Source organism: Eubalaena glacialis, chromosome X (genome assembly GCF_028564815.1).
Source record: "Eubalaena glacialis isolate mEubGla1 chromosome X, mEubGla1.1.hap2.+ XY, whole genome shotgun sequence".
NCBI lineage: Eukaryota > Metazoa > Chordata > Mammalia > Artiodactyla > Balaenidae > Eubalaena > Eubalaena glacialis.
The window spans coordinates 6,295,811-6,320,081 of NC_083736.1; the positions used below are offsets into that span (position 1 = coordinate 6,295,811).

The 24,271-nt window shown below is 42.9% G+C and overlaps 1 protein-coding gene and 1 pseudogene across 1 annotated transcript in view; one reads left to right on the forward strand and one right to left on the reverse strand.

Annotated features, from left to right (window-relative positions):
* Window positions 1-428: 428 nt before the first annotated feature.
* Window positions 429-24,271, reverse strand: part of ANOS1 (anosmin 1) — a 187,013-nt gene continuing 163,170 nt past the window's right edge. The window contains exons 9-14 of the mRNA XM_061177692.1: window positions 15,549-15,695; window positions 5,716-5,810; window positions 4,293-4,464; window positions 3,323-3,543; window positions 2,081-2,222; window positions 429-928 (exon numbers count right to left, since the gene is read on the reverse strand). Coding sequence (XP_061033675.1) covers window positions 870-928; window positions 2,081-2,222; window positions 3,323-3,543; window positions 4,293-4,464; window positions 5,716-5,810; window positions 15,549-15,695 — 836 coding nt within the window. The 3' untranslated portion in view covers window positions 429-869. The remainder of the gene's footprint in view (window positions 929-2,080; window positions 2,223-3,322; window positions 3,544-4,292; window positions 4,465-5,715; window positions 5,811-15,548; window positions 15,696-24,271) is intronic.
* On the forward strand, window positions 9,887-9,978 carry LOC133082809 (U5 spliceosomal RNA; annotated as a pseudogene).

Below are 24,271 nucleotides of genomic sequence, written 5' to 3' on the forward strand. Positions count from 1 at the left end.
ATTTTAGGTACGTGAAAGCTGCGAAACAAAGCACATCAGCAGCCGTTTCCCACATTAAGGAAAAGCATAAATAGCGTATCAGGAAAATCTCTTACAGTATAGGATGAAATATTAAAAAGTATCCCCAGAAAAGACTTCTAGTTTCTCCAAGGCAGACTCTGGATAGCAGCGTAAGGCACTGACTCCTTTCTGCTGTGGATGTCTTCCCTAAATCCTCATTTACAGGCTGAATTCTTCTTTGCCTTTGTAGAAAATGAAGCTTAGGTGCTTGAAGTGGGAACATTTTAAGTCTAAATTAATGGGCATATTGCAGGTCACAAGTTTTCAGCTAAAAAATCACGTGATAAAAATCATCTTAAGAAGTATTTGAATAAATAGGGCCAAAAAACTGTATAGTCTTCAGTCGATTTTGCAAACCAAACCAATAATTTGATTTTAAAATGTTTATTGAGTAACTTGATGCTTACTATGTGTATGCTTAGTATGCTTATTACGTGTATAAATTGTGTGTTTGTTACGCCGGTTTCTCTTGAGAATTTGCTGCTCTAAATTCAGGGAAGTCTCAGATCTGCAGTAATTCACTTGAGATTATAGCTAAACCATATATGGAAACAGATTTTGCAGTGAAACAGGCCTGGCCTTCGTATTCTCCATTCTCACAGGAAACTGTGTCCACCTCCACCGTCTCACCACTTGTCCCTGGTGTCCAGGCACGTCCGAGACAGACAGAAGCGTTTAGTGCAGTAAAGTTAGATGGGGCGGGAGGTCCTATGGGAAAGGCCTGGTGCCCCCGTAAGCGGGCGCGGCCGGTTCTCGAAGGTCTGCGAGCTGACACGCTCGCTCGGGGTTCAGACGTCTCCGGGAACAGGTCAGTATCTTTCTGGAGGAGGCTTGTAATGGTGTGAATGACGGTGTTTCAGGTGGGGTCCTAGGGAGACAGAGCAGACATATCAGTCGGTCGTGATGCTTTACCCGGCTGGCTGAACGGACAGTGGGAGCGCGTTTACTGTGGTGAGAGCCTTGGCCCCGGGCACGCACTCCCTCCCATCCAGGTCCCTCCTCTCCCGACTCTGAACGTGCAGAGAGACAGACATTCACTCTCCCTCTCTTCTCTCTGCCTTCCCCCTGCTCTTTGGTTCCCTCCCTAACGCCAAAAATCACAAGAGAAAGAAGACAAGCCCCTTCCTTTACGCTTACAATTATATAAGCAAGCCAAAATCCTTTGTATTTCCTCAAGAAAGTTTAAAACTTAACACATGCTCTTATATTACACAGAATTTCAGTGGAGGAACATCGGGACTGCATTCACCCAACCCTTATAAACGTAAGGGGCCATCAAGCTCTTCCACGGTGATGGTTTTTTTCTTTAAATTCGAAGTGCAGAAAGCTATTGGGGGGCAAATTTGATCCATCATTTTTTAAAAAACAGAAGTAAAACTAGAATGACTTCTCAGTTTTCTTATCAACAACACATAAACTTAAAAAGCCATGTCAAAGGTTTAAGCTGGAAAAGCAAAGTGCGTAATTTAAAAACCAACAAGAGGCTCATTGTTTTGAAACAAGAGGTGACAATTATTTTTAACGTAGCAGTAAGTCAAGTAGATTGATTTGGGTCATATTATGAAGAAAATTCATGTAATATAGATTATAGTAACAATATATATAATAAGAAAATAAGCCCCGTAGCCAAATACTATTTGCTATTTTGTCATATTTGAACATCTTAATTAAAAAAAAAAATTCAGATTGATATGAGATGATAGATTCCCCCCCCCCCCCACGTGTATCTGTGGTTAAAAGACAAGGAGAAAGCATGCATCATGTAGGGGAAAAAAATGGAAGTATGGAAAAGGAAGTAACAGAAAGGAAGGGAGGGAAGAGGGAGCAGGGCCAGGAAGCGTGTAAGGTGGGCTGCGGGCAGCAGGCGTGGCCGCCAGGAAAAGCACATACAAAGGGCTGGAAGAAGTTCAGGTTCAGAGAATTCCCTATCCGTAGGAACCTGCAGTGATCTGTTGATTTTCGTTTTTTCACCAAGACTTTCTCTGTGTCCCCAAGGCTGGCGGGGGCCCGCGGCACTCACTGTGCGCAGCCGAGGGCGGGAGGTCGGGGGTCCGGAAGGTCCTGATGGTGGCGGGTCCCTCCCCGCCCGCAGTCAGCACCTGCACCTCCAGACGGTAGAGGGTGGCCGGCCGCAGACCTGGCACCGTGAGCACGGAGCGATCCTGAGGGGGGACAGGAGAGGACGCGCCCGTCAGGCACCTCTTGACCACAAAGCCACACGATGGACTCTCTCAGTCTCTGCCCGTTTCCTCTCGCCCGCATGCCCGCGATCACCGTGTAAACGTGGGTGCGGTTGCTTTGACACCCCAGTGTGGTCGGTCGAACGTCTGTCCTTGTTTGCTAGAGTCCTGCCCTGCCGGGCAGCCTCGGCACAGAGAGCCCAGCTCTTGGCAGCTGGGGACACTTGCAGAGTTAAGATGGGCCGGGGCCAGTCTCAGGGCTCACCCCTGGGACCGCATTTTGTATTCCTCAACCTAAGACTTTCCCATGGTTTAAAGTTTTCATCTGCACATCTTGTGATGTGAATTCTTGATAATCCACATTTCCGTGAGTGAGCCCACTGTGTTCCTTAAGATGCAGTGTCTATCTGTCAATGCCCATAGCCAACAGTGTTTATGCCAACACATTTTTCTCAAAACTCAATAAAACCTAATATATACACACATAGAAAAATTACTTTCCAATTCCATGGAATTTTTCCTTCTGGGATTTAAGGGGTTTTTGTTTGTTTTTTCTTTTTCTTTTTGGAGCAGGAGTTGGATACTCTAAGAGCATTTTTAGAGCGGGTAAAAGCCCATACATGGGTTTTTTCCCAAGCCAAGGAATTAGTGGCCTGGAAGACAGGCCAACTCATTATGGGCTCTGGCCAGATTTGAAGCGGGGAAACAAAGAGAAAGAACAAGGTTCTCTTAGCTATTTTTCCCCAAATTTAACCCTTCAAACAGGGCCTGTCCACTCGGGCCAGAGGGACATGGGCTTCACAAAGGAGAAGAAAATGGTTAAACCACGTGCATCTCATGTCGACAGGAGACGTGTGTTGAAGAGGGGGCTCCAGTAATCACAGTTCCTCTAGACGACCGTTTGTTCACAGCAACACTTGTGGTGTCTTTCAGTACTTGCGAAATAATACACTCGGGAGAAGAAAACGTACACACACGACGCAACAACTAGCCCCAGCGTGATGGGACGTGGGCGCCGACAGTGAGTGACCACCCCGCGGCGCAGGTACCGGCCCGAGGGCCCGGGAGGGAGGGGCACCCACCGCCGGGAGGATCTGGGACTGCAAGATGATGCTGTTGGGAAGGCCGTTCTGCCTGCTCTCGGTCGTGGCCTCGGCCCACGTCACGTGGAAGCCGGTCACGGGCCGCTGGACGGTGGCCTTGCTCGTCTTCCAGGAGAAGCGCCCCGTGACGTTCGTGTCCTGCACCACAAAGGAGGCCGAGAGGTTCTCGGGTTTGGCGTGCACTTTGGAATGAACGTGACCTGGAGCAGCGGGAAGAGGAAGGCCGGCTCAGGGGATGGAGAGCGCGCGAGGGGCCCTCGACGGCAGGTACATCCCGTGGGGCTCCCGCTCTCCGGGGCAGGGGCGGGAGCGCGGGGTCAGGCGGTCGCCCCGGCGACCTGTGCGGAGGCAGCCTCAGCCCTGCACCTTCGTGCCAAGTGCTTCGGCTCCCTTGCGGGCTACGTTGGGAGTCCTGCTTTGGGGGTGGGAGACGGAGGAAGAATTTTGTGATCTGGCGGGACTTGGCCACTTAGAGAACAGGAGAGACGGCAGTGAGACGGGTGAATATTCCAGGTACTACAAGAGTTGTCAGAAGTCCCTAGAAGGCGCTCCGGGGTATGCGTCTGAGAATAGCTGTCCCCGTCGTAGGGGAGGCTTGGGAACGTAAAGACGGGGCGTTCGGAAAGCGCGCCGAGGTAACGCCCACGGCAGAGGGCCGGGATAAAAGTGAAGTCATTTACATAAAGTGCGCCAAAGCCCAAGCAGTACACAGACCCTTGGCTTCATTTCTAACGGGCTGATTCGCCAGCAAAGGCTGTCTCGCCAAAGCCGCTGCAATGAGGAAGTAACGCGTGCCTTCACACGTGTGTTACCTCCCAATGGGGCCGTCACGCTGCAGTTTAGAAAGGGGATACTTTGGGTTTGTAGGGTCTTGTGAAATGCGGTCTGGAAATGTGTACAGAGTTGCCAACATCACAGCCGCAACCTTGGAAGTTCGCATGAAACGTACCTGCGTCACTGGGGCAGCTGACGTGCTTGTGGCTTTTCCCCTTCAGAGCGGAGCATGGCGGGGTCGTAAAGAAAACGGTGTCTGCTTTCAAGCGGCCCTTTGGCCGTGTGGGTTGGACGGTCACCTTATATTTGCAGGAAAATGATAGATCTTGAAGAATCATGTAATTTTCCTGGAGAGAGAGAGAATACACTAACAGTAAATCTCACGAGGGTACGAAATTGGCAGGAGAGGAAATCATACCTCCACTAAGGCTGTCTTCCTATATATGGGACATGTGCAACACGGCTTTCGTAAAAACCACAAAGGAGACAGGGGCCCTGCTTTCATTTATTACAACTGTGAGAGGCTCCCACGGGGTGGGACACAGGGTCCAGAGCCCGACAGGACGGCAGCGCTTCCACGTCAAAGCAGCCGACCTGCAGCCCTCATGACCAGCCTGGGTGACCTGGCAGCAGCGGGGGGAGGTGGGAGGCAGCACGATGGGTAACGCTGTAAACAGACACCTAAGTTTTTAATGCAAAAAAGCTAACTCGGGCTTCTCTGAGACACAGGCGTGCTTTAGCAAAAAAGCTAACTCGGGCTTCTCTGAGACACAGGCGTGCTTTAGCTGTGAGTTTTTCCTTACGGAAAGGAAGACATTCTTGAGCAGCGTATTTCCTCCCCTTCTGGGAGGGCTGTGATTGCTGCCGGCCAGAACTCTGCGATTAAACTGGATTACGAAAACCAGACTCAACTGTGGCGGAGTGAGAGGATGAGGGTATAACCTTACGCTAACAGGAGAGCTGACACTGACGGGCCTAACGAGCTTGTGCGAGGTTTCCTCGCCTTTGGCTGTTGGGTGTGCACGCCCATTCTAGGGTGTAGTTGTCAGGGCTTCGTGTACATGTACGAGAGCTGCAGCAGGAGCATCTCTGGGACCCTTAAGGGCAGAACATCACAGGACGGGCCGTATCTTTTGTTACCTGGATGAGTTGGTGGAAGTTAGGGATGCAGCAAAGGAGATGCTGAATGATAGTGTCGTATAGAAATTCCCCGGGGAAATGAGACCTTTTAGGTCATGGTGCCAAGTCAAAATCCAGAAAACAATTCAGAGCTTTCGTGCAATTAAGATGAAACACCCAGAGGCTGGCAGCGTTTCCCCTGTGTCGTGGGAGCTCCCCGCAAGCTGTGTCCCGAATGTCTGCATCTCAGGGCCCGCCCTGTGCTGACTGATGACGTGTGAGGTTGTGAAGGGCCGAGGGATGAGTGAACAGGTGACCCTGTGTCTCCCGCTCCCACCTGGTCGTGGGTCCCGTAGGGAGCCCGGTGAGGACGAGTTACCCACTGGCACACGGCCTGCACCTCTCTCTGTCCAGCTTTGTCCCCCGATCAGGTGAGTCTAGAAGCCATTCAGAATCCGGCATGTCGGCCACCTCCTCACCTGGGTCACGCCCGAGGATGCCTCTGCCCCGGCGGACTCGTTGTGGGCACAGACTTCTGGAAACCACTGCACGTGATACCGACTGCCACCGGGCTCTGTAAGGTCAACACCAGTCAATCAGCAGAAAGAACGTCTGCAAGCCACAGTGCACGCAAGTTCTTAAAGCACGACAGACCAGGAGGGAAGGACGGCGTGGCTCCCGTGTTGGACAGAGTAGCAAGTTCCAAAGTCGGGCACAGAGCAGGACTGACATTCCCTGGTCTGGAGCAGCCAGGGCTGGATTCCAGTTTGCTGCACTCCAGTTCTATGATGTGTAATTGATACCCGTGGCTCCAGGTCTCCTAAGAACCCCACACCTATCTGACAGCGTAATTGTGTTTTCCTAAGAGGATGCACCGAGCAACACATCGGACCCCTCAGCTCTCAACGCCGCCCTGCCCGAGTCCACGCCCGCTCTCTCTGGATCTGCCACCTCCGTGAAGAATTTCACCCAAGCCCAAGGCTTTCCAAGACAGCTCTGCGTTTCTACCTTCACCTGAGCTGTTCCCTGGGGGAGCTGGTGTTCCCAACTTCCTGTCCCATGTGGATGCTTTTCAAACTCAGCGCTTCTAAAACCACACCCTTGATCCCTGCCCTCAATTGCCCTTGCATTCAGCTTGCCTCTTATTTAATCACGCCTTTTTGTTTTCTGTATCTGTGATGCTCTGACATCTTGCAGCCTTGCCGACCCCGCTGGGACTGCCCTCCCAGGGTGGCCGCTGCCCAGATAGCAAACAATGCACCCGCAGGCCTATGTGTCCTGTGCAGACCAGCCGACCCAGAGTCCCCTCCCCAGCACCTCCTCTGTGGGGCCCTCACACTCTGGGCCACCACCCTCGTCACCCCAGGGCCAGGTGCCAGGCAGCTGGGGACAGCCCCTGCGCCAGAGCCCACCGAAAGTATCCAAACTAGCCAATCCTGAGACCATCTTGCCTTTCCTATTCCCCAGAGTAAAGGCTCCTGAGCACAGTTTCCTGCTTCCTGACCGACCCTGGTGCTTCCCCGTGTGGCCTGAGTGGTGTGGAGGGTCCCCGCTCCTGGAGGCTGTGAGTAACAGACTACCTTCTCAGTGGCTGTTGTCTCTGGATCTGTTGCCTTCACCAAAGCCGAATAAAACCCACTCTTTAAAACATGATTACAATGAACAGGCTGTCTTTTAAGCAGTCCTTCACGGCACTTTTTCAGACACACACACACAGCAGTCCACACTCTTCCAAGCTTAATCAAGAACTGGTATGCGTTTCTCATGCAGGTCTACACAGTTGCTTCTCGTTATTCACACAAGTTGGGTTTAGAAAATCACTGTGAATGCCGAATTAGCAAATCCTGGATGGCTGTTTCTTGAAGAAATACAGTGTTAGTTTCCCGTGAGCTTCCGGTCACCACATTTTTGCCAGCCAATCAATACATAATCTTATTTTATGTGTGTTTTTCTTTTTTAAAAACTTATTTTATATATATTTCTTATAAAGTCATAATTAATTGTAATATTTCCTTACTTAAAAAACTCTAGTTGAAAATATTTTCATGATCCTGGGTAGCAGGACAGTAAATTTCTTTTGCTTTCAGCTTCACAATAACGCCTCCACTGTACTTTTTTTTAATCCATCACCATCTCAAAAACAACAAATTTAGCCACTTTTTTACCTTTTCAGAACTTCATCACACACTACCAATGTGACTGGCACCTCACAGGCAGCCTCATGTATAAATCAGCAATTTTTCTCTTCCTTCTTCTGGATGCACCGTATTACTGATTCCTTCACAATGAACTCACACCTGGAGGGAGACAAGCCAGCCACATATCTTCATCGGAAGGCACCGTGTCGCCTTCTTACTGAGGAGGCTGAGAAACACCAGGCAGCGCTCCGCCACTATGCTTGGGGCCACTTTAACCAGAACAAATCTCCAACAAAAAGCAAGAAAATGCAACAAAACAGACCAGAAACCCATGGCACTAAACAGACCGTGCAAAGGATGTGTTGCCAGTATGAGAGCGGAAACGAGAGGGCAGCGTCCCCTCAGCTTCAGGTGGGAACGTGTACGTGGGGCGACTCAAGCCCATCGCCACTCCCTGCACGAGCATCCCCACAAAGGACCACACAAGCGCCCCCCAGTACTGGTTAGGGGTTACAAATGAATCTTAGTGACTACACGAATCTTCAAAGACACACTCTGTCAGTAGTGAGCATCCACTGTGTCTCCTTTCATTTTAAAATCAGTAGCATAAGGTAGCTTTTTAAAAAACAAATTCCACAACCCTTTCGTATGTTACCTTGAAGCCAGTCCTCGCCCTATGGTGCAGAGGTATTGACTGAAGTGGTCCCACTGCCATCATTTGATTTAAATAGTGATCACGGCAGGCCCACGTTCCCGGCACTTTACATGCAGTCTCAGCAGCGTCTGACATCCCTCCCTCTTCTTAAACCCCTTGCCCGTCTCGGCTTCTGTCTCAAATCTCCCTGCTTTCTCCAGTTCCTCGGAGCACTCACTTGCACTGTCCTCTGCTGCGTCACCCCCCTTTGTCCTGAAACTGGAGTTCCTTCCCGCCCGGCCCTGGTCCCTCTTCTCTCTAGGGGAGCCCACCCTTATTTAAGAACTTGTTCTTAAACTCTACGTTATTCTGGTCCAAGTACTACTTTACAACTGTACAATCTTTTACCTATAATAGTTGCGTACAGACACTTGTTCGCAGTGACTTTTCTTAGTTGTAAATAATACTGTTAACTTTTCTTAGTTGTAAATAATACTGTTAGCTTGTTTCCATATAAATATTCTGGTGAATTACTAGTAAATAAGCAACCAAGTAACCAAGAAGAAAGCAAGGAAAAAAAGTGCTTCTGACTAATCCTTATTTTGAATAAACAGAGACTAAAAAATAATAGAAAAGATCAAAGAAACTAAAAAGCTGGTTCTTTGAAAAGATAAACAAAGTTGATAAACCTTTAGCCAGACTCATCAAGAAGAAAAAGGGAGAAGGCTCAAATCAATAAAATTAGAAATGAAAAAGAAGTCACAACCAACACCAGAGAAATAGAAAGAATCATAAGAGACTACTACAAGCAACTATATGCCAATAAAATAGACAACCTAGAAGAAATGGACAAACTCTTAGAGAGGTACAATCTCCCAAGACTGAACCAGGAAGAGAGGTACAATCTCCCAAGACTGAACCAGGAAGAAATAGGAAATATGAACAGACCAATTACCAGTACTGAAAAACTCCCAACAACCAGAGTCCAGGACCAGGTGGCTTCACAGGCAAATTCTATCAAACATTTAGAGAAGAGTTAATACCTGTGCTTCTGAAACCATTCCAAAAAACTGCAGAGGAAGGAACACATCCGAATTCATTCTATGAGGCCATCATCACCCTGATACCAAAACCAGCCAAAGATACCACAAACAAAGAAAATTATAGGCCAGTATCTTTGATGAACATAGATGCAAAAATCCTCAACAAAATACTAGCGAACCAAATCGAACAGTATATTAAAAGGATCATACACCATGATCAAGTGGGATTTATCCCAGGGATGCAAGGATTCTTCAATATCCTTAAATCAATCAGTGTGAATATACCACATTAACAGACTGAAGAATAAAAACCATATGATCATCAGCTCAATAGATGCAGAAAAAGCTTTTGATAAAATTCAACATCAATTTATGACAAAAACTCTCCAGAAAGTGGGCATAGAGGGAACCTACCTCAACATAATGAAGGCCATATATGACAAAACCACAGCTAACCTCATACTCAACGGTGAAAAGCTGAAAGCATTTCCTCCAAGATCAGGAACAAGACAAGGATGCCCACTCTTGCCACTTTTATTCAACATAGTTTTGGAAGTCCTAGCCACGGCAGTCAGAGAAGAAAGGGAATCCAGATTGGAAAGGAAGATGTAAAACTGTCACTGCTTGCATATGACATGATACCATACATAAAAAAACCCTTAAGATACTATCAGAATACTACTGGAGCTCATCAATGAATTCAGTAAAGTTGCAGAATACAAACTTAATATACAGAAATCTGTTGCATTTCTATACACTACAACAAACTATCAGAAAGGGAAATTAAGGAAACAATCCCATTTACCATTGCATCAAAAAGAATAAAATACCATTCATACTCTGATTTCTCTTCAGATCATATAAATCTTTTGCTTTTACTAAAGATTTCCGTGGAGAGGGGAAAAAAAAAAAAGAATAAGATACCTAGGAATAAACCTACCTAAAGAGGCAAAAGACCTGTACTCCAAAAACTATAGGACGCTGATGAAAGAAACTGAAGTTGACAGAGATGGACAGTTATACCATATTGTTGGACTGGAAGAATCAATATTGTTATAATAACCATACTACCCAAGGCAATCTACAGATTCAATGCAATCCCTATCGAATTACCAATGGCATTTTTCACAGAACTAGACCAAAAAATTTTAAAATGTCTGTGAAACACAAAAGACCTCAAAATAGCCACAACAATCTTGAGAAAAGAAGAACAGAGCTGGAGGAATCACAGCTCCCTGACTTCAGACTATACGACAAAGCTACAGTAAATACTATGGTACTGGCAGAAAAACAATTATAGATCAATGGAACAGGATAGAAAGTCCAGAAATAAACCCACACACTTATGGTCAATTAATCTATGACAAAGGAGGCAAGAATATACATTGGAGAAAAGACAGTCTCTTCAGTAAGTGGTGCTGGGAGAACCGGACGGCTACATGTAAAAGGATGAAATTAGAACATTCTTTAATACCATATACAAAAGTAAATTCAAAATGGATTAAAGACTAAAATATAAGTCATGACACCATAAAACTCCTAGGATAGAGTATTGGCAAAATATTCTCTTACACAAATCGTACAAACGTTTTCATACGTCAGTCTCCCAAAGCAATAGAAATAAAAGCAAAAATAAGCAAATGGGACCTATTCAAAATTACAAGCTTTTGCACAGAAAGGAAACCATAAACAAAATAAAAAGATATCCTATGCACTGGGAGAAAATATTTGCAAATGATGCAATCAACAAGGGTTTAATTTCCAAAATATACAAACAGCTCGTAGAGTTTAATAACAAGTAAACAACCCAATCCAAAAATGGGCAGAAGACCTAAATAGACGTTTCTCCAAAGAAGACATACAGATGGTCAATAGGCACATGAAAAGATGCTCATTATTGCTAATTATTAGAGAAATGCAAATCAAAACTACAATGATGTACCACCTCACACCAGTCAGAATGGCGATCATTAAAAAGTCTACAAATAATAAATGCTGGAGAGGATGTGGAGAAAAGTGAACCCTCCTACACTGTTGGTGGGAATGTAAACTGGTGCAGCCACTACAGAGAACAGTATGGAGTTTCCTCAGAAAACTAAAAATAGCACTACCATATGATCCAGCAATCCCACTCCTGGGCATGTATCCAGACAAAACTATAAAAAGATACATGCACCCCTGTGTTCGTAGCAGCACTATTTACACTAGCCAAGACATGGAAGCAACCTAAGTGTCCATCGACAGATGAATGGATAAAGAAGATGTGGTACAAATATACAGTGGAATATTACTCAGCCATAGAAAAGAATGAAGTAATGCCATTTGCAGCAACATGAGTGGACCTAGAGATGATCATGCTAAGTGAAGTCAGACAGAGAAAGACAAATATCATGATGTCACTTATATGTGAATGTAAAAAAAATTATAAAAATAAAATTACTTACAAAAAGAAATAGACTCATAGACTTAGCAAAGAAACTTATGATTACCAGAGGGCAAAGGGGGTGGGGGCGGGATAAATTAGGAGTTTGGGATTAGCAGATACAAATTACTGTATTTAAAGTAGATAAACAACAAGGTCCTACTTTATAGCACAGGGAACTATATTCAATATATTGTAATAACCTATAACGGAAAAGAATGTGAAAAAGAATAGACATATATATATGTAATACTGAATCAGTTTGCTGTATACCTGAAACTAACACAACATTGTAAATCAACTAATACTTCAATAAAAAGTTCTTTGTTTGGGGGGAAAAAAAGAGGGAAAGAAAAATTAAAGGACATTGATGCCCTACACTAGCTCCTTACAACAATAATCAAATCTGGGTAAAAGCTAGACAAAGATGAAACAGTATAACTCCTAGGAGATAAGGAGAGTATCTTTGTGACGCTGGCATAAGCAAAGATTTCTTAAACAGGACACAAACAGCAGTAAGCCTAAAGGAAACAAAATGATGAACTGATAATCTCTAAAAGTAAGAACTATTAAGAATGTGAAAAAAATAAAAGGAGAAAATACTGAGATGAAACCAGCAGATGACTCATATACTCCACATATAAAGGACTCTTGCAGGTCAGGCTGGCTAAACAGTTGAAAAGTGCCTTGAAAAACAGGAGCTCCATTGCCAGTAAACTTATGAAAAGGTGTTCAACGCCTGGATGACCAGAAAAATGCAAATTCAAACAGCACTGAGCCATCACGTCACACATACCAGAAAGGCTCAACTGAGAAAGACGGAACATGCCTCATGGGGGAAAGCATGTGGGGCAGTGGGGACCATCTTACCCTCCTGGTGGGAATGTGCATTGGTCCAGCCACTTTGGAAATTCTCGGTATCTTCTAAAGGTCAACATCCTCTATGACCTAAGAATCCCACCTCTGTGGGGGAATAGGTACACATGTGCATCAAGAGACATGGATTCATAGGCTCTTCACAGCAGGGCCATTCTGAACAGCCCATCCCTGGAACAAACCAAATCTCCATCAACTGCTGTACCAGGGATGACTATGCAGTGATATAAATGGATGAATCACTGCTTCCTGCAACAGGATGGACGGGTTTCCCACACGCAGTGTTCACTGTGAGAAGACAAATGCAAACTGTATGATTCCATCTGTATACATTCAAATGCACGTAAAACAAATCTTCAATTTTAGAAGTCAGGAAGTGGTGGTTACTATTCTGTGCCTAAGATGTTTGCACCTCCTGTGTGTGTATATTTTCATTTCCTTACATGAGATGTGTACATTTTCAGTATTATATTAATATGTTGTTTCATTAATATTAATATGTCATATTGACATACAATTCTAATTTGAAATTGATAAATACAGTCATCCTTTGGTACCCACTGGAGAGTGGGGATTGGATCCACACCCTGGATACCAAATTCCGAGGCTGCTCGAGTCCCACAGTTAGCCCTTCATATCTGTGGGTTCTGCATGCTTGGATTCAACCAACTGCCAATCTTAAACATAGTACACAATCCACAGTTGGTTGAATTCGCAGATACAGAACCCATTGATGTGGAGGGCTTGACTGTACAATAGATCAAATAAATTTTACAATTTAATATTAACTTAAAACTATCATTAAATGTCATAATGTGGATATATTAACATAATTTTAATTTACTAATTAATATTCAATAAATAAAATTTAATTTAAATTGACATATGATAGTAATAAAACATTAACATGATTGGTAATGTTATTTTAGTTAGAGAATGAATTTCAGCAGCTTGGAAGAAAATTCTGGAACAAAAAGAGCTCCAACACCAATATCCCCAATGGCTCATGAGCCGATACCCTGAGTAAAATAGCACTTTAGAAAAATAAGAAGAATTTTTAAAACTGAATTCTTAAAACAATCTATTGTTTTTTGCTTAAAATAGAGTTTATGTCTTAAAATGCACAGAAGTGATAAATATAAAAATGTATGTCAAGTAACTCTAAAAATACCATTTCAATAATGCAAAATAAATATTCTAAGAGTACAGAAAACAAAGAAACAAAAGGAATTTATCCCAAAGATAAAGAGAGAAAAGAATCTATTCTAAGGATGGCTGTTCATTGCAGTATTGATTATAAGATGGAAATTCTGAAGGCAGCTAAATGTTTGACTATAGTGGAATCATTATGACATAATATCCATCAAGGCAGCCATTTTAAAATGTTATTAAAAATACTAACAATATAGAATGCAAATTGGTATTTTATGAAAATGTGTTGTGCTTTACAAACACACACATATACATATAAAACAACTGAGTGAGAAACAGAGGTATAGGAGACTTCTGAAAGAAAATCCAGTAAAATGCTATTTCCATGAAATGATATTGAGAAGAGAATCGGCTTTTTTATTGTATTTTCCAAATTATTTGCATTATAGGTCTTTTAATTTAGAACAAGAATTTACAGTGCAAAATAATGACTGTCTTAAGTGTTTGGGACACAAGATCAACCTTCTAGGAAAGACATGAAGACAGGTCAATATCCCTGAAATGATAAAATGTAAGCAGCAGATTTCAGTATGTGATACAGATTCCTGGGAATCAAAGGCAACCCATTCAGACTTCAGAAGAGCAAGGCATTTAATAATAATTTTTTTAAAAGCATGCATGTGTTTTGTTCAGCTACTGTTTCCTTAATATCAATAGTGTGGCTTGACGGTGACGTTTGCACAAGCACCCTTAGATCACAGTGCTCTTCAATGCAGACAACAAATATAAAACTCTGAGAGGAAAACACAGGCAGAACACCCTGTGACATAAATCCCAGCAAAATCATTTTGATCCACCTCCTAGGTTAATGAAAATGAAAACAAAAATAAACAAATGGGACCTAATTAAACTTAAAAGCTTTTGCACAGTAAAGGAAACCATAAACAAAATGAAAAGACAACCTACGGAATGGAAGAAAATATTTGCAAATGATGTGACTGACAAGGCATTAATCTCCAAAATATACAGACAGCTCACACAGCTCAATATCAAGAAAACAAACAACCCAGTGGAAAAAATGGGCAGAAAACCTAAATAGACAGTTCTCCAAAGACATACAGATGGCCAAGAGGCACATGAAAAGATGCTCAACATTGCTAATTATCAGAGAAATGCAAATCAAAACTACAATGAGATACCACCTCACACCAGTCAGAATGGCCATCATCAAAAAGTCTACAAACAATAAATGCTGGAGAGGGTGTGGAGAAAAGGGAACCCTCCTGCACTGTTGGTGGGAATGTAAATTGGTACAACCATTATGGAGAACAGTATGGAGGTTCCTTAAAAAACTAAAAATAGAGCTACCATATGATCCAGCAATCCCACCCCTGGGCATATACCCCGAGAAAACCATAATTCAAAAAGAGTCATGTACCACAATGTTCACTGCAGCTCTATTTACAATAGCCAGGACATGGAAGCAACCTAAATGTCCATCAACAGATGAATGGATATAGAAGATGTGGTACATATATACAGTGGAATATTACTCAGCGATAAAAAAGAATGAAATAATGCCATTTGCAGCAACATAGATGGACCTGGAGATGATCATACTAAGTGAAGTCAGACATAGAAAGACAAATATCATATGATGTCACTTATGTGTGGAATCTTAAAAAAATGATACAAATGAACTTATTTACAAGGCAAAAACAGACTCACAGAAAACAAACTTATGGTTACCAAAGGGGAAGGGTGGCCGGGAGGGATAAATTGGGAGATTGGGATTGACATATACACACTACTGTATATAAAATCGATAACTAATAAGGACCTATTGTGTAGCACAGGGAACTCTGCTCAGTATTCTGTAATAACCTAAATGGGAAAAGAATTTGAAAAAGAATACATGCGTGTATGTGTAAAACTGAATCACTTTGCTGTACACCTGAAACTAACAGAACACGGTTAATCAACTCGACTCCAATATAAACTAAAACTTAGCAAGAACAACAACAAATAAACAGAAGCATCTGCCCACCTTCGGTCTTTTTCCAGTACACCTTCACTTGCAGCTGGTTGTCTTGATAGAATGGAGCTCCGATTTCCAGGAGGCGAGTGGGCCGTCGTCTTTGAAACGGAGGCTGTATTTGCATCACACTTTTTCTAGTTTTCCCAAGTTGTTCTTCTACAACAAAGCACAACATTCTGATTTACTTGTTAAAAATAAATCTGTAACCTGATAGTAATCCCAGTGTATTTAATTTCACTCTGCTATTCATTCATATTTAGTGCCTGATTTTTGAAGTAAAATGTAATGTGACTACACGTTCCTTCCCGCTCAAGTTGATGACACCTCCCCCTTCATCACACGCTGGAATGCATACCTAAAAGTAGACTGTGTATATTACATGGAATCCCCCGAACTTAAATTGGGAATCAACATACATTCACCAGCCCGGAAAACTCTGATTTCAGTAATAGGTGGAAGTAGTATTTCTCACAATAGATAGATTTTTTTGCAGTTATGAAGTAAATGAAGTAATATTAAAATACCATTTCATGAAAACAGTATAGGTAGCTTTTCACAGAAGTACCAGCATGTTATGTTCCTCCATCTTTTGAGAGCCAGATGAGAATTTATACGGCTTAGTAGGAAGTATACCAAAAATTTCTGCCCTCAAATCTCTCCTTTACCAGTTCATTGATTTTAGAAGTTGCACATTTAGAAATTCCATCCTTGGAGACCAGACTTTTCTGCTTTCAGAATTCCAAGTAGCCCTTTGAGAGATAACAGCTTAAGCTGTACTGATTATAAAGCAGTCAGAAATGTGTTATCAAAACTTTTCCAATAGAGCTGTGAGGTCTGCATTCTTGGGAAGGTGGGAGGAAGAGGGAAAGATGAGGATGAATGCAGAGAAATGCTGACCTGCGGTGAATCAGGAGAAGGAAAGGAAAACTGAGGACCCAGAAGAAAAAGTACATCGAATGTGTACTTCTCCTTACAGGGGTGTGCCTGTCAAACCATCCATGCAATGGATCTGATTAAAAGGAATGGGATACTTACATTAGTTGGTACTTATATTTTAGTTTAAATAATTCAAATGAATGTTTGCATAACTCAGACATTTATTAGGTTAAGGATTCTGCACCCAAATCCAGTGTGTGTAGGAGGGGTTCCCCACACAACCAATTCTCAGACCCCAGCGGGGTGTCCTACAGTTCAACTCAATTCTGACAGTTTCTACCTGCAGACAGCATCAGACCCCACAGGGTGAGGGCTCAGTGCTATAAGACTGCCCCCCCCTTCAGATGCCAGCCACGAGTCCAGGTTGTCAACAGTTCTTCTGATGACCTGCTATAGACGGGGGTTCCAAAGACCCCTTCCTCAGATTCAAATAATTTGCAAGAGCAATTCACAGAACTCAGAGGAAAATTTTACTTGCTAGATTACCCGTTTATAATAAAAGGATATAACTCAGCAACCTAAGTGTCCATCGACAGAGGAATGGATAAAGAAGATGCAGTACATATATACAATGGAATACTACTCAGCCATAAAAAAGAATGAAATAGTGCCATTTGCAGCAACATGGATGGACCTAGAGATGATCATACTAAGTGAAGTCAGTCAGACAGAGAAAGACAAATATATGGTATCACTTACATGTGGAATCTAAAATATGACACAGATGAACCTATCTACGACACAGAAACAGACTCACAGATGTAGAAAATAACCTTATGGTTACCACAGGGGAAAGGGGGGAGCGGAGGGATAAACTAGGAGTTTGAGATTAAAATATACACACTACTCTATATAAGAGAGATAACCAACAAGGACCTGCTGTATAGCAGAGGGAACTATACTCAATATTTTGTAATAACCTATAATGGAAAATAATCTGAACAAAAATGTGTGCATGTGTATAACTGAATCACTGTGCTGTACACCTGAAACTAACACAACATTGTAAATCAACTATACTTCAATTTAAAAAAAGAAACAAACACAAAACCACAGACAACAGTAACAAAAAAGACTGTTCTAGGGATGAGGATCTATAACGTAGAAAAACTTGTACAGAAATGTTCACATCAATATTGCTTGTCATGTAAGCTCATACTTAGCTCACGAAAACGAGAACATCTATCTTCAAAGTTAATAATGCCTAAGTATAAAATTTGATTTAGATATATGAAAAATGAGGGGGGAAAGAAGGATATAAGTCAGGAAGAGGCAGATGAAAGAGATGCACACGGCAGGGTGTGGGGAGAGGGGGCGGAGCTTCCACGTCTGAGGGTCTAAGGGAGTCACTCCCCCAGCCTGCGTTCACCACGCCGGAAGCTCTCTGAACCCCGTCTTTTTGGATTTTTACAGAGGCGTCATCACACAGGCGTGCTGATTAAATTACCAGCCACTGATGACTAACCTCCGTCCTCAGCTCGCAGGTGGAGGTGGGAAGGGGAGACTGAAACTTCCAGGCTTCCAGTCACTCCTTGGTTCCTCTGGTGACCACCCCCATCCTCAGCTGCTCTCCCCAATCACCTCTCTCACATCCCAGAAGACACCTGTATCGCTCCTCCTCACTTAGGAAATTCCAAGAGCTCTGGGGGCCAGGAATGTGCCGAGACCAGATAGCAGGAGGCGCTGCTTCCCAGCCTGCAGACACCAGCGCAGCGAGCCTGGAGCCCAGAGGAGGGCCTGGGACGCGGAGCCCTCAGAAGGCTCCGCCCCCAAACGCATCCCTTTCTTGACACCACCAGGCAGTTACAGAATCCTGCTGCTTACACCTAAAGCATTTTTTTTTTAAAGAATTGAAGGCTTAAGATTTTCACAAGCCCTTTTATGCTTCTAATTCCTTTAAGAACCTGTGATGGGAAGAAGTCGCCAGCAGACTACCAAGACAGTTTAGATAACCGTGTTTAATCTCTCTGTGAATTCTGTCTTCCTGCTGTCTTTTATGTGCCATGGAAACATTCATGTCTCATTACAGACGTAAGAACGTGTGCAAATATATATATATATAATATATATATATTTATATATATATATATATATATATATATATATATATATATATATATATATATATATATATCGCAAGATTGAATCTTTGCTGCTTTATTGAATATTTCCAGCGCAGACACGCATGGCCATGCCCCATCCCCCATGTAGGGACAGACGTGATAGTTCAGTCCTGGGAGGACATTCTTGGAGTGTGTCCTCCACTTTCAGCAGGAAACAAAAATGGAATAAAATTCATTCCTTCACATTCTGAAGACGTATGAGGTCTGATTTATTTATACTCTTTAATAGTCCTAAAAGTTAAAAGAATTGAGTGACTATGCTATTTCTCCAGATGTCAAAACTTTGATTACCTTTTCAGATTGAGAGACTCAGAGTATTTTCTCTCCACCCCATTTTTATTTTGGAGAGCTGGAAGTATATTCCAGTTGCATGGGGCAACTATAAAAAACATTTGGAATCTGTCAACCCTGGAAATACTCCTCCTACCTCCAAAAAAGCAAGTTACATTTCCATTAAAGATAGTACTATGTCTTTCCTCCTTCAAGGGACCCTTTTATAAAACTGTATGAACATTCAGGCTTTGCTTGCGTCGAAATATTTATCATTAAAACATCTAGCAGCCCGCAGACCTGGAAAAATATAATTCAAAAAGTAATTTATATGCTGACATTTACTACACTCATTCCTATAAAATATAATTTCCCTTGCTTATACTATAAAGTTGTAATTATTCTTTACTTCTAGTTGCTTCATGATGAAATATATAGCATTCTTGTAAAAGTCATATACTAGTGTTTATGAGATTATATATCAACATTGGGTTATAAAGAACATCCTGACACGTATTCAGCTATATCCTGCCTCATCCTTTGTAAAACCAGTCTCTTCCGTTGGCTACGCTGACACCCAAATAATATGTATTATGAGAGGTACTTTGCACTATCACTTCTTTTTTTATTTTTCTGAATCCGCATGACAGGCATCAGTTAATCCTAGCATAAAGTGGCCTTTGGTAGGTTAACTATCATATCTCTTTATTGGTCAGGTAAAATGTTACCTCATTTTAAAAGATGATTAGAAAGTGACCTTAACGCTCAGCACCAGCGTCTTGCGGGAAGAGGAGTTGGCTGAGTGTGTAGGTAAGAGCGGGAATACCTGACTGATTTGGTTTCACAGGTGTTCCTGAAGCAGTGCAGTGCTACAGGCCACGCTTAGGCTTCTGGAACACATGGGCTCTGACGGCTGCTGTGGGCACACAGGCGGACAGTTCCTGTTCTCTGACCTAGATGAGATCTTAGTTCAGCGGATGTACTTTCCAAGGGATGGGTCTAGACCCCACAGACTGGAATCTGTCGTGTGCAAAAGGAAGGACACTTCCACCGGAGATTCCAGAGGACAGGGGAAGACACTCAGGGGTGAAGGACAGATGTGTTTGTATCTGGGGGGATCTGAGTGGCTCACTGAGAGGGAAGAATTCAGACTATGTGATGCCATATGGTTTAAAGTGAGAGAGAAGGGTTTGTAATCATACTTGAGAGGAAGGGAGAAGGAGCTAATTAAAGAGGATGTCACCAGATGTGTGTGGGGAGATGTCCCAGGAAGAAGGAGAAAGCCCTAGATGTGCTCTGGAGACCCAGAGTCTGTAACAGCTGTGTCTGTGGGCTGGACCATGAAGAGGTTCTCAATGACATGACTTCAGCAATGGCAAGCCGAAGCTGGGTTTTTCTCGCCTTGTTCTTGGTTGTGGGCAGAAGCACATATTAAATTATGGGAGTTTCCAATCCCATACCAGTCTCTAATGGGGAAGGAATGTTGTTTACTGGAAAAGCCAGGAGACTAAAAGGCAAACTTATTTTACACAATAGAGGAAATCCCCACCACCAATAGAAAAAAAAAAAAAAGGGTCTTAGGAGAAGCAGAAGTTTAAAGGATTTTGGTTTGAGAAGACATTTGGGGAGGAAAACATGGGAAAGCAATAAAGGATGAGATCTGTGGAGACTTGCAAAGAGAAGATGTAGGTGACAATCTTGAGAGTGGAACTCAGGAGAGTAATCTGTGATATGGTTAATATTTTCTAAAGAATATTTTGGCAGCTGTCTATAAAATGAATATTTAAGAAAGAGTGGAAACAAATATTAATTAGGAGATTATTTTATAAGAAAGGTGACAATGGGCTGAACAAGGGCAAGAATTGGACAGATCCCACACAGAATCTGAAATTAGAGTCAAAAGGACTTTCTAATGAACTGGATTTCTGAAGAGAAAGAAGAGCAAAGCATGACGAATGACCTCTATGGATGGCTTGAGCAAAAGGGGGAACGGTGGGAACTTTGTGGGCAGGAGAGCCTGGGAGAGGAACAGGTGTGAGAGGGAAGCGGAGAGCTTGGTTTTGGGGACGTCACATGCGAAGTGCCTGTGAGCCATCCCAGTGGAGGTGCTCAGCAGGCAGCCGAACACACACCTCTGCCTTCAGGGAGCATCAGGTGGGAGACACAGGGTGGCCTTCGCACGTGGATGGTCCTGACACCCACGGGAGTCACTGAGGTCTCCCAGGGAGGGAACTGCCCCCCCTCCGTTCCCCACCCCCAAGCTGACGCTCTGCACAAACGATGCTCTCTTCCAACTCTGCGCTTGTGTGGGGTGACACCCTGTGCCCTGTGTCCCACGGAGCACCCATTCTTCAGGACCCAGGAGGAGCGCTGCACTCTGGGTCCCCACCGCCACGTCTGTCCGTCTGCGCCATGCTTCCCTGCAGCTCTGTGTGCAACGGACTGGTCTTTGTGTAATCGTGTTGACATGTTTATCTCCCAAATTCAACAGTAGGCGCTTTGAAGGCGGAGATCGAAATGTGTCTAGGGCTGCAGTAATGTGTGTGTATGAGTGTGTCTGCACATGTATATGTACGCATGTGTGTATATACATGAACACACATACACATAAAAATACATGGTACACATATACTATATAACGTACAGTCTATACAGTATATATATCCTACAGTGTACATATCTTTATACTATAATACAGTGTACAATGGTATAAGGTAGTAATTATTCCCATCATTAGACACAGTTTGATGAATGAATGGAAGACTGCATTAAAGAAATCAATGAATGGTGTGAATGTAAGTCGCAGCCACTATGGAAAACAGTATGGAGGTTCCTCGGAAAACTAAAAATAGAGTTGCCATGTTATCCAGCAATCCCACTCCTGGGCATATATCCAGACAGAACTGTAATTCAAAAAGATACCTGCACCCCTATATTCATAGCAGCCCTATTTACAATAGCCAAGGCATGGAAGCAACCTAAATGTCCATCAACAGATGAATGGATAAAGAAGATGTGGTGCATATATCCAGTGGAATACTACTCAGCCATAAAAAGGAATGAAATAATGCTACTTGCAGCAACATGGATGGACCTAGAGATTATCATACTAAGTGAAGTAAGTCAGAAAGAGAAAGGTAAATACCAAGTGATACCACCTATATGTAGAATCTAAAATATGACTCACATGAACCTATCTACGAAACAAAAACAGACTCACAGACATAGAGAACAGACTTGTGGTTGCCAAGGGGGAGCAGAGGTGGGGGAGGGGTGGATTGGGAGTTTGGGGTTAGCAGATGCAAACTATCATATACAGGATGGATAAACAACAAGGTCCTACCGTATAGCACAGGGAACTATATTCAATATCCTGTGATAAACCATAATGGAAAAGAACATGAAAAAGAATATATATGTATAACTGAGTCACTTTGCTGTACACCAGAAGTTAAACACAATATTGTAAACCAACTATACTTCAGTAGAATTCAAAAAAGAAATTGAGAGGCATCTTCCCCCAACCCTCCCACCTCCTGCCACCATTGAATTATAATCTCTGGGCACGGTGCCCTACCACTAGCATTTTTACAAACAACTCTCTAGTTGACCATAATGTGCAGCCAGGCTAAAGAAAAAATGACTTCAAGCAACTAAGCTACTGAGACCCTACACGTGTGGTATATTGTCCAGTGCATATAAAGTGTGGTATATTGTCCAGTGCATATAACGTGTGGTATATTGTCCAGTGCATATAAAGTGTGGTATATTGTCCAGTGCATATAAAGTGTGGTATATTGTCCAGTGCATATAAAGTGTGGTATATTGTCCAGTGCATATAAAGATTTTCTGGCCGTGTTTCATGACACCTACAACACTAGTATTGACTTATGCCTCATTCTTCCTCTCAGCTGAAAGCTGTCTCTAATGTATAATATCTTGCCTTTAACATGCCACGTACTCCTTAAGTGTTATCATAGATATTACTAAATCTGACTCTAAAATAACTCTTGAAATTGATTCATAATCATATAACAGGCATATTGGTCCTGTTTACAAATTGTAAGATTGGACCTCCCTAAGAACAGTCAAGCTGAAATCAGGCACACAAATTAATGCTGTTAAAACTGAATTGTGTAATGGTGGTTTTAACCAACAAGGACCTACTGTGTAGTGCAGGGAACTCTGCTCAGTAGTCTGTAATAACCTAAATGGGAAAAGAATTTGAAAAAGAATAGAGACAGGCATATATATAACAATCACTTTGCTGTACACCTGAAACTAACACAATATTGTTAATCAACTAGACTCCAATATAAAATAAAAACTTTAAAGATCCAAAAAAGATACATGCACCCCTGTGTTCATAGCAGCACAGTCACAGTAGCCAAGACATGGAAACAACCTAAATGCCCATCGACAGATGAATGAATCAAGAAGATGTGGTACATATATACAATGGAATGCTACTCAGCCATCAAAAAGAATGAAATAATGTCATTTGCAGCAACATGGATGCAACTAGAGATTATCATACTAAGTGAAGTCAGTCAGAAAGAGAAAAACAAATACCATATGATATCACTTACATGTGGAATCTAAAATATGACACAGATGAACCTATCTATGAAACAGAAACAGAACCACGGACACAGAGAACACAGTTGTGGTTGCCAAGGGGGAGGGCGTTGGGGGAGGGATGGAGTGGGAGTTTGGGGTTAGCAGATGCAAACTATCATATATAGAATGGATAAACAACAAGGTCCTACTGTAGAGCACAGGGCACTATATTCAATCTGCTGGGATAAACCATAATGGAAAAGAATATATATATATATGTGTGTGTATGTGTGTGTGTATAACTGAGTCACTTTGCTGTACAGCAGAAATTAACACTGTAAATCAACTCTGCTTCAATAAAAAATATTGATAAAAAAATCAGTGAAGTTACTAAACACATAGAAATGTTTCCATGAGACTTTTTATGTAAAAGTTGTACTGTATGCAAACTTACACATAGAAATAGTAGACTTTTCAAATCCATTTAATCTCCAAAAGGACTATTTCTCAAATAGGCAGGAAGCTCTGTTTCTAGAACTATTTTGAAAGCATCATTTCAAATGGACCTGCTCGTTTGGATCCTATCGTTTCCCAGGTGGTAGAAGATAATTATGGGCAATCCCTGCGTCTAACAATGCGTGGCCAGCCTTGCCTTTCCTAAATTCAACAAGCTTGTCACACCTTCCGTGTCTGACCAGGCCCAGTGCCGGGATGAAAGGCAGATCCCACGGGACCCTGCGAGCCTGGGGAAGCAGCACCCGCGGAGACCCCTGGCGGCCTCTCTCGGGCTCGCCTTCTATCTGCCCGTCCCCAGATCCCTGGCCAGGAGCTTCCCCGCAGCTC